Source organism: Colobus angolensis, unplaced genomic scaffold, assembly GCF_000951035.1.
Source record: "Colobus angolensis palliatus isolate OR3802 unplaced genomic scaffold, Cang.pa_1.0 Scaffold107, whole genome shotgun sequence".
NCBI lineage: Eukaryota > Metazoa > Chordata > Mammalia > Primates > Cercopithecidae > Colobus > Colobus angolensis.
Window position 1 is genome coordinate 3,029,660 of NW_012111697.1, and position 10,799 is coordinate 3,040,458.

A 10,799-nucleotide genomic window follows, 5' to 3' on the forward strand; every position below is an offset into this window, starting at 1 on the left:
TGGTCTCAAACCCCCGACCTCGTGATCCACCCACCTCAGCCTCACAAAGTGCTGGGATTACAGGCATGAGCCACTGCACCCGGCCCGGACAAATCTTTTTTAAATGGCTATCAAATCACCTCTTGCTCAAAACTCTCAGCCGAGAGTGGTGGCTCACACCTGTAATCCCCACACTTTGGGAAGCCAAGGCAGATGGATCAGTAGAGCCCAGGAGTTCAAGAGCAGCCTGGACAACATGGTGAAAACCCCATCTCTGCAAAAAAATACAAAAAATTAGCAGGGCATGGTGGTGCCACACCTGTAGCCCCAGCCACCAAGGAAGCTGAGGCAGGAGGATTACCCAAGCCTGGGGAGGTCGAGGCCTCAGTGAGCCATGATTGTACCACCGCACTCCATCCTGGGTGACAGAGTGAGACCCTGTTTCAAATAAACAAACAAACACAAAAAAACTTTCCATTCTTCCCATAGCCCAGAATAAAGTCTAATCTCCTCTCTGTGGCTTCCAAAATCCATAGTTGTCCCTCCACTCATGACCCCGAGCCACACATGCCTTCTTTTGATCTTCAAACAGGGCACGCTCTATGCTGCCTCAGGGCCACTGGCCAGGCTGTTTCCTCTCTCTGAAGAGCCTTTCCTCTGTTCCTCACTTAGCCACCAGACCTAACGTCCCCACTTGAGAGAAGCCTTCTCTGACTCCCAAAGGAACCCTCATTCTGTCATCACTCCCTGTAGTTATCACAATGTATAGCACACATTTATTTGTGCAGTGTTTGTTAAATGTCTGTCTCCCCAGATTCCCAGGACTGTAAGTCCCATAAGGCCAGGGCTGAGGCCCCAACCACAGTGACCATCACCTCTCACAGGGCTGGACACTGAGTGGACTTCAGTGAATGTTTGTTGGATAACTTGAGTGAAGAGGGACTCCCTAAGTTAAATCCCCTTCTTCTACGTGTCCCACAGACCAAAAACATGCCTTTCTTACACTTAGAATCATAATAATTATACGTTGATAATAATCATACATGTATGTTGTTGTGGGGGAAAGGAAGAGAGATCAGACTGTTACTGTGTCTGTGTAGAAAAAGGAAGACATAAGAAATTCCATTTTGATTTGTACTAAGAAAAATTCTGGGCCGGGCACGGTGGCTCAAGCCTGTAATCCCAGCACTTTGGGAGGCTGAGACGGGCGGATCACGAGGTCAGGAGATCGAGACCATCCTGGCTAACACAGTGAAACCGCGTCTCTACTAAAAAAAAAAAAAAAGGCAAAAAACTAGCCGGGCGAGGTGGCGGGCGCCTGTAGTCCCAGCTACTTGGGAGGCTGAGGCAGGAGAATGGCGTAAACCCGGGAGGCAGAGCTTGCAGTGAGCTGAGATCTGGCCACTGCACTCCAGCCTGGGCGACAGAGCGAGACTCCGTCTCAACAAAAAAAAAAAAAAAAAAAAAAAATTCTGCTTTGAGATGCTGTTAATCTGTAAACTTAGCCCCAACCCTGTGCTCACAGAAACATGTGCTGTATCGACTCAAGGTTTAATGAATTTAGGGCTATGCAAGATGTGCTTTGTTAAAAATGTGTTTGCAGGCAGTACGCTTGGTAGAAGTCATCACCATTCTCCGTTCTCCATTACCCAGGGACACAATGCACTGCAGAAGGCCGCATGGACCTCTGCCCAAGAAAGCCTGGGTATTGTCCAAGGTTTCCCCGCACTGAGACAGCCTAAGATATGGCTTCGTGGGAAGGGAAAGACCTGACCATCCCCCAGCCCGACACCCGTAAAGGGTCTGTGCTGAGGAGGATCAGTGAAAGAGGAAGGCCTCTTTGCAGCTGAGATAAGAGGAAGGCATCTGTCTCCTGTTCGTCCCTGGGAATGGAATGTCCCGGTGTAAAACCCGATCGTACATTCTATTTACTGAGATAGGAGAAAACCACCTTATGGCTGGAGGTGAGACATGCTGGCGGCAATACTGCTCTGCTACTCTTTACTGCACTGAGATGTTTGTGTAAAGTTAAAAATAAATCTGGCCTACGTGCACATCCAAGCACAGCACCTTTCCTTAAACTTATTTATGACACAGAGTCCTTTGCTCACATGTTTTCCTGCTGACCCTCTCTGCACCATTACCCTTAGTTCTGCCACATCCCCCTCACTGAGATAGCAGAGATAGTGATCAATAAATACTGAGGGAACTCAGGGACCAGTGCCAGTGCAGGTCCTCACTTGCTGAGCGCCAGTCCCCTGGGCCCACTTTTCTTCCTCTATACTTCGTCTCTGTGTCTTATTTCTTTTCTTAGTCTCTGGTCTCCACCTTGTGAGAAATACCCACAGGTGTGGAGGGGCAGGCCCCCTTCATATGGTTATGGATAATAATAATTATTGTTGTTGTTATTGTATTCATAGCATCTGTGGCTGGGTGCGGTGGCACATGCTTGTAATCCTAGCACTTTGGGAGGCTGAGGTGGGAAGATCACTTGAAGCCAGAAGTTCAAGACCAGCCTGGGCAACGTAGCATGACCCTATCTCTACAAAAAAGTTTTTTAAACAAAATGAGCCAGGCACAGTAGCATATGCCTGTAGTCCCAGCTATTTGGCAGGCTGAGGCAGGAGGATCACTTGAGCCCAGGAGTTTGAGGCTGCAGTGAGCTATGGTGGCACCATTGCACTCCAGCCTGGGTGAGAGAATGAGACCCCAACTCGTAGAAAAGAAAAGCATCTGTGTAAAGACCCTTCAGGCTTAAACTCCTTCAGGAAGCCCTTCCTGTCCCCCTAGATCTGTGTGACCCTGGCCCTGACTCTGGACTCCCTCAGCTCCCACAGTTTCCCCCATCCCTGCCCTGACCCCTCTGGCTGGGCCTCCCCATCCTGCCCAGATAGTTCCTGGGCTGTCCTGTATGGGCCTGCATTCCTCTGGACATTGAACTCTTTGAGGGCGAGACCCAGGGCTGGCCTCACCATTCTGTGCTCTCTGCACCACCCAGTATCCCAAAAGGCAACAAAATCTATTTATAGAAAAGGCGAGTCAATGTAAACGAGGTGACATTGCACCTGCAGTTCTTAGCGCGATACTTGGCACTTAACGAAGACTTTTTAAAGTGATTGCTTTTAGGTTAACGAGGGTGAACATTTATAAGGACCTCCTGTCCCAGGCCTGGCGCCAAATGCCGAACATGTGAAGATGTATCATTGAATTCCCACGGCACTCCTATATCACTGTTTATTACCCCCACTTTACAGATGAGAAAACTGGGGCTCAGGAAGGCAGGGCTGCTTGCTCAGCGTCTTCCCACGCCGGGAAAAGGCACGGCAGGGAGTGAGGCAAGCCTCTTGGCCCTGGCAGCCATTCCCCTAGATCCCCCGCCTCCCACCCCATCGGGAAAGCCCCCACCTATGGCTCTGCACTTGAAGGTCTCAGGGTCGAGGTGGCGGAGCTGCATATGGCTCAGGGCGGCGGGGCCCGCACAGGCGCCGGTCCCCACGCTGGCATTCACGGTGGGCATCCACTGCAGGAGCCAGAGGACGCGGCAATCACACTGGAACGGGTTCCCACGGAGGTCCCTGGGGCAAGAGGCCGGGGAGGGGCTGCGACCCCGCTTCCACACCCTGGGGGCCATGCTCATGCCCGACCCCAGGCAAGTGTCCCCAGAGATGGGGCTCCATAGTGGTAAGAAAAATACATAAGAACAACTGCAGCCAAATGCACGCACGCCAACCAGAAGTGGGCATGGATGCCCCCCATGACACAAACATTCCCCAACCCCCACATTCCCAGCCCCCATGAGCCTCACACGTGAGTAAGGGTCTCCAGGCCTCGGAACAGGAACCTGGGGAGGGCCTCCAGATGGTTATTGGCCAGGCTTCTGGTGGAGGAAGAGAAGGCACCGTCAGCAGCCACGAGGATACCCTGTGTCCCCTGGGGGGTGGCGTGTGGGTGCCTTTCATGGAGGGCTGGGGCAGTGGAGGCACGCACAGGTGTGTAAGCGAGCGAAGTCCTCTGAGGGCGTTCTTAGAGATGGAGCCAATCTCATTGTCCTCGATGAAGCTGTGGAGGGAAGCTGGGGTCAGGGGGAGGCCCACTGAGCTTCAGGGAACGCACTCCATGAAAGCTATAGGCCCACTGGAAGGTGCTGAATTCTCTTCCAATACCATGGACAATCCCAAGGAAAGCCTCTCAAAAACCTCTCCTTGCCAAAGTCCCAGCCATCAGTTCTAGGAGCCATGAAACTGGCCCCATAGTCAATGCCAGTTTCACTGTGAACATTGCCCTGCCACCACCAGCACAATCACCATCACCAGTGCTAATACCCAAATCACCACCAATACCCCCAGCACCATTAGGAATGATCAACAGCAATGCCAGCATCCCCAACACCCATGTCTTTATCACCGTCATCAATCCCAGGACCAATAACTGCCATTATCCCCACACCATACCCTGCCACCACCATCACCACCACCAGTGCTAGAACCCACACCACCACATTACCTCCAGCATCATCCGTAATGACCAACCCAATGCCAGCATCCCCAACACCCATGGTAACCCATGTTACCATTATCAAACCCAGGACCAATAGCTGCTGTTATCCCCAACATTATACCTTGCCACTATCATCACCAACACTAGCATCATTGTCACCAATAACGTCACCACCCACTCCCGTCAACACCAACACCAATATAATCATTACCGAACTCCACACCAACAACACCGGTAATTATCACCAACAACACAACCTTCATGATCAACACCAAAAAGATTGCCACCCTCATCTCCAATATGTACTACCACACACAGCAGCATGAGCACCACCAACACTGCCAACACCAACAGCCTCTCCCTTGTACCCAAGACGCACACATTCGCCCACCACCAGTACTACCACTGCCAGCGTTTCCGTAAATACTAACACCTTCACCATCATCACCAACCCAGTACCAACAACATTGCCATTCATACCAACCCCAACATCCTACCCACAGCCATCACCAGCGTCAACACCAATACTGTAATGGTCCACCCCACAACATTGATAACGATCACAGACACAAGCCCCAAGAACTTCATCATCAATTTCATCCAGAGCATCATCACCACTGGAGCTACCATTTTTACCAACATCATCCCCACTCCATCATCATCAATAATGCCACCAACCCCACGTCAACAGCAGCAACAGCGTCATCACCACTGCCATTATCATCAACGCCGTGACCAACATAAACGCCAGCACTGTCATGCTGTCACTGCTACCGCCGCCACCATCACCACCACTACCCAGTCCCACAGTATCACCACCACTACCTAATTCAGAGTTATTTCCTGGTCATTTGAAAAGTGTCTTGTCTCTGACTTCTTTACACCCTCCCTGGGCTCCCATGAGTCAGGTAGAGCCAGAACCAGGCTCTGGTTATCTGGGCTCTTTGTAGATCTTGAAGCAGAGAAATGAGGTGATAATCAACACTGATAAGCAACATTAACACCAGCCCTGAGAACTTTGTCAGTATCACCCAAACCATCATCACCACTGGGTTCACCATTTTTATCAACATCATCCCACCATCATGTCCAAACACCTTCTCCTCAGGGCCACAGCTCCCATCTCCCCCTACACTGGGAGCCACAGAAGGGTCCTTCCTTCTCCCAGGCCCACCTGCCTCCATCCCCTGGCCTCACTCACAGGTACTGCAGGTGGGACAGGCCCGCAAACGCATCGTCCTCAATCACGGAGAAAGAGTTGGAGGTGAAGAGGCTGGCAAGGGGGCAAGAAAAAAATTTTCCCGGAGTTGCGGGCTCCATCTGACATTTTAACCCTGGTCTCCACCCTCAGCCCACACAGGCATGGGCACACAGGTGTGAGTATGTGCATGGACACAAATGCTTTTGCACGCACGTGTGCACACACCCCCACACACGTGCATGAACGCCCACCTAACATCTGTGTGAGCATGCATTCCCACACATGTGCATGACCGCCCGCTCCCTTGCGCTGGTTGTCAGCCCAGCCAGGCCCCACTCACAGCAGGTGCAGAGACGGGATTCTCAGGAAGCTGCCGGCTTTCAGCTGGGTGACTCCAGTCCTGACGAATGAGCTGGGGATGTGGGCAGTGGTAGGTGAGGGGGACACCACAGCAATGCTCCAGTCCCAAACCAGAGCCTTCTGCCATCCGGGAGACCCCAGCGTGCCACCCTGACCCTGGGTGTGTCTCCCCTGCATGCCAGAGGCAGGCATTTGCCCTCCTGGCTTGACAAGGACCCTGACAGCACTCAACCCTCCTCCTGGGCCCCAACTGCTGTTCCTGCCCTCTGGGGTTTCCCTCTGCTCCCTCCCAGATGCCAGCACTCCTCTTCATGGCATCCCGACAGCCTTTGCTGCCCATCTCCTGAGATCCTGATGGGCCCCTGTTTCCCTGGGGACTCGGCACCACATCCCAACCTCTGGGGTCCCAGGACTTCCATCCCCACCTTTGGGTGTGCAGAGGGCTGGACACTCACAGTGACAGCAGGTTTGGAGAGAAGCTGACGGGCAGGTCCGGGGATCCCTCACACAGGGCACTGTCTTTGGAGCAGGAGCAGCGCAAGGGACACTTTCCCTTTGGGGGCCTCCAGGCCACCACCACCCCCGCCCCGGCCAGCAGCAGCAGCAGAATGCCTGCCCCTCCCATGCCCCCACCCCCGCGCTGAGGCACCCGCTTCTCCCGGCCCACCCAGCTCAGCCCGGGCCACTATGTCTCCTCCTCCACCAGGCCACCTTCCATCCGCCTGCTGGCACCCTTGGCCCTGGCTTCTCTCTCCTCTTCTCCGTCTTTCCTTCAGTCGGCCTTCCTCCCTGTTCGTATCTCTTTGGTGTCTAATTTTCTGTTTCTCTTTCTCCCTGTCTTTCTGTCTCTGTATTTCTGACTCTGCGTGTTAGTCCGTTTCTATTTCTGTCTTTGTCTCTCTTTCTGTGTGTTTCTCTTTTTCTGTGTTGCTGTCAGTCTTTCAGGCTTTAGGTAGCTGTCTGTCTGTTGGCCTCTATGTGTGTGAGCGTATGTGAGTGTGTGTGTCCTGCTGCCTGGTGTCTTGATTTCTTGTCTCCTTCCCCCGCTTCCAGCTCCCTGCCTGTAATTTCTTTGCCTCCTCCCACGTCCCTTCTCCCTGAAGGTTTGGGAAAGGGGTTCGCTGGACACCGGGTGCACCCGGCAGAGTAGGGTGGGAAGGAGGAGGGGGTCAGAGGCCATGAGAAGGTCGGCCTTGGGGAAGGGACTGGGCAGCCCCACAGGAGGGGGAGGGGCCACCAGGGCTGGAGCCGTCCCACCACTCATGCCAGCCCCCTCCCCAGATTCCCCACTCAACCCTACTGAGGGAGCAGGAGGACGATGTCACCAGGGTGGGGACCGGATGGCTCTGCAGACTGGAGCGGGGTGGGAAGAGAGGCCCCTGGGGGCTGGGGACATCCCTTCCTGGCCACTCTCCGCCAGCCCCCTCCCCTGGCTCCAGGAGGGTGTGTTGGGCGCTGTCAGTGGGGCCAGTTCAGGTCCAGCTGCTCCCTCTGGTGGGCACACTAGGCAGGACCTCTGCCCTGCCCCAAGCCCACAGCCTCCCTCCCCTACTCTGAAATTAACCCTCGAGTGCCCAACACCCACTGGGGGGTGGCACCAACCCGAGGACATAATGATGATGATGACAATGATGATGAAGATGATGATGATGGTGAAGAAGATGATGATGATGCCACCCCTTCTTCAGTGTCTACTCTGAGCCTGGCCTTGTCCTAAAAGCTCATCTATTAACTCATTCTGATCTTGCCAAAGCCCTCTGAGGTTGGTGCTGTTATCACCACCACTTTACAGCTGGAGGAAGTGGAGACAGAGGTCAGGGGACCTGAACTCTACGTTACCCAGCTGAGGGCACAGCCAGGATTCAAACCCAGGCATCCAGCTCCAGGGCCGCTCCAGGTTATTTTGCATTCTTTCTTTGGAGATGAGAGTTCATGGATAGATGGATAATTGGTTGTTTTAATCTGGACTAAGCTTTCAGTCATTTGGATAGATTCTGTCCACTAAATCAGAAAAATAAGTAAGTGACACTTGTTAGCTAACATGAAATAGTAGCAATGTTTATACTCACTCAGCCTTCACAGCCACCCTGTGAGATGGGCAGTACTGCTATCCCTGCTTTACAGATGGGGAAACTAAGGCACAGGGAAGTTATGTGATTAGTTTCCTGGCTCTGGTCAGCTTTAAACCTAACCCCTAGGCCGTACCACCTCATCACCTGAGGAGGAGACTCGCCCTGTGATTGAGGAATGCATGCAGGCTCTCTCCACACTGACGCCCACACCCAGCAGCCTCGTTGGAGGATAAGGGGGCTTAACAGCTTGGAGGTCATGCAGATCTGGGTTGCAGGCCCAGTCCTGTGTGGCCTCAGTTTTCCCATCTGTAAAATGGGGACAATCGTGGCACCCGCTTCCCAGTTGTGGAGAGGACTCAGGTGATGGAGGCAACTCATCCTTTTGGGGTTCAGCATAAGGTGGGCATCCCTCAGTGGTCGGCAGGCTTGGGGGTGGGCTCCGGATACAGGTCCTAGAGGAGCAGACCCCAGCAGCTTGTGGTTTGAGCCATGCCCTTCAGCTCTTGGTTTCCTCTGCTGACTATCGGCTATGATAAACAAAGTCCCTGAAAGTGAAGTTGGAGAGCTGAGTGCCAGGGACACAGAGGGATCGGAACCCACTCTCATAGAGTGTCCAGCCCAGCAGTCCAGTTCACAAGGTGGAGGATGACAAGGACAATAATAATGGGCCAGGCACAGTGGCTCACGTCTGTAATCCCACACTTTGGCAGGCTGAAGTGGGAGGACCGCTTGAGGCCAGGAGTTCAAGACAATATAGTGGGCAACATAGTGAAACCCCGACTGTACAAAAAATAAAAAAATTAGCCAGGCATGGTGTTGCACGCCTGTAGTCCCAGCTACTCAGGAAGCTGAGGTGGGAGAATAACTTGAGCCCACGAGTTTGAGGCTACAGTGAGCTATGATCGTGCCATTGCACTTCAGCCTGGTTGACAGAGCAAGACCAGGTCTCAAACAAACAAACAAAAAATGAAGTTAATGATAAGACAATGTCAAGTTCAGAGACCTCTGAGCACTGTCCAGGATTATACATGTGATCTTAGTGATTTTTCCATTTCAGAGCATGTGAAAATGAGGCACAGAGCTGCTCAAGTTCACACAACGAGGAGTGCAGTACCCAGGCCTGATTCCAGGTTTCCCCGTCACCAGGACCTGTAAACCTGGCCTGCCCATGGGGACGCCAGGTGTGTTGTCCCCGACAAGAGCTCAGGGGAAGGAAAGCATGGGGTAAATACAGATCTGTGGTTTTAGAATGTGTGAACATGCAAGTGTGTCAACCTGCGCGTCTGTCACCGTGGCCAGCCATGTGCCTGTTTGCCCAAGCACAGGGTATGAACCAGTGTGCGTGTTTCTGCTTCTGTGGGTATGTGTGAGAGTGGCGGGTTGTCCTCAGTGGTGTTTCTGCTTGTGTATCTGTGCCCATGGAAATCTGTCTGTGTGTACACAAGCTTGTTGGCCTTCCTATCTTTGGGACTGTGTAGGAGTGCTGGCAGCATGTCTGTACCTTTGGTTTTGTTTTGTTTTGTTTTTGTTTTTGAGACAGAGTCTCGCGCTGTCACCCAGGCTAGAGTGATCTCAGCTCACTGCAACCTCCGCCTCCCGGGCTCAAGTGACTCTCCTGCCTCAGCCTCCAGAGTAGCCATGATTACAGGCATGTGCCACCATGCCCGGCTAATTTTAATTTTTTTAGTAGAGATGAGGTTTCACCAGGTTGGCCAGGCTGGTGTTGAACTCCTGGCCTCAAGTCATCCTCCCACCTTGGCCTCCCAAGGAGTGAGTACAGGTGTGAGCCACCGTACCCGGCCATGCATCTTTGAATGCATTTATGTGCGGTGTGCATATACTTGTATGTTTCTGTATGGCCATTTGTGGGTGGGTCTTCACAGAAACATGCATTTTTGTGGCCAGTTTGTGAGTGTGGATGGTGGTGTGGCTATGTTTTTGACTGTGTCTCTGTGGGGTCATCCATCTACACGAGTGTGCATGGGTCTGTGTAGACATAAATGTGCTTGTTTTGGTATTTTATGACTGGTATAAGAGGTGCTGGCTGTGTGTCCAGGTCTTTGGGTTTCTCTATCAGTGTGTCATTCTGTGTGTCTGCCTCTATGGTTGTACATACATACGTGGTTTTGTCTGGTTTTGTACCTGTATATCTGGGTCTTTGGGATTCCCTGTGTGTGTGTGCGCATGTGTGTGTGTGAATGTGTGGGTAGCATTTCTGGGGATCTCACTGCAACAGATACTGCATGCACGTGCGCGCGCACACACACACACACACACACACCCCTCCCTCCTGTCCCCTAAAACGGCCCTGTTAAGGACCCCATGGAGCGCTGGGATTGGGGGTCAGTGGGCTCTTGGGCAGTCAGGCTGGGTGACCTTAGGCCCTGGCTGGGCCCAATTCCCAGGGGGCAGCCGCCTCAGCCCAGAAGCTCTTGGAGGCGCGTGCACGCGCGCGCGCGTGTGTGTGTGTGTGTTCACAACCCTGTCCTCCACAGTCCTCCTGGCCTCTCCAGCCTGCCTGCTGGCTGCCTGCTGCTCCTCCATCTGAACTGAGAGAGTTAACCTAGCGGGCCAGGGCGGTCTGGGCTGGGGGCCGCCCCCTGGCCCCCCTCCAGCCCCAGCTCCAGTTACAGCTGCTGGTTGGGGAGGGCAAGGGTGGGGTGGGGCTGGGAGGGGAGCCTGTTGGGGGC

At 53.2% G+C, this 10,799-nt stretch overlaps 1 protein-coding gene across 1 annotated transcript in view; it reads right to left on the bottom strand.

Moving 5' to 3' along the window:
- The window catches only part of LGI4 (leucine-rich repeat LGI family, member 4), an 11,610-nt gene extending 4,366 nt beyond the window's left edge, over positions 1–7,244 (bottom strand). The window contains exons 1-6 of the mRNA XM_011947799.1: positions 6,493–7,244; positions 6,018–6,089; positions 5,678–5,749; positions 3,967–4,038; positions 3,785–3,856; positions 3,385–3,554 (exon numbers count right to left, since the gene is read on the bottom strand). Of these exons, the coding sequence (XP_011803189.1) occupies positions 3,385–3,554; positions 3,785–3,856; positions 3,967–4,038; positions 5,678–5,749; positions 6,018–6,089; positions 6,493–6,662 (628 nt within the window). The 5' untranslated portion in view covers positions 6,663–7,244. The remainder of the gene's footprint in view (positions 1–3,384; positions 3,555–3,784; positions 3,857–3,966; positions 4,039–5,677; positions 5,750–6,017; positions 6,090–6,492) is intronic.
- Between the last annotated feature and the right edge of the window lie 3,555 nt (positions 7,245–10,799).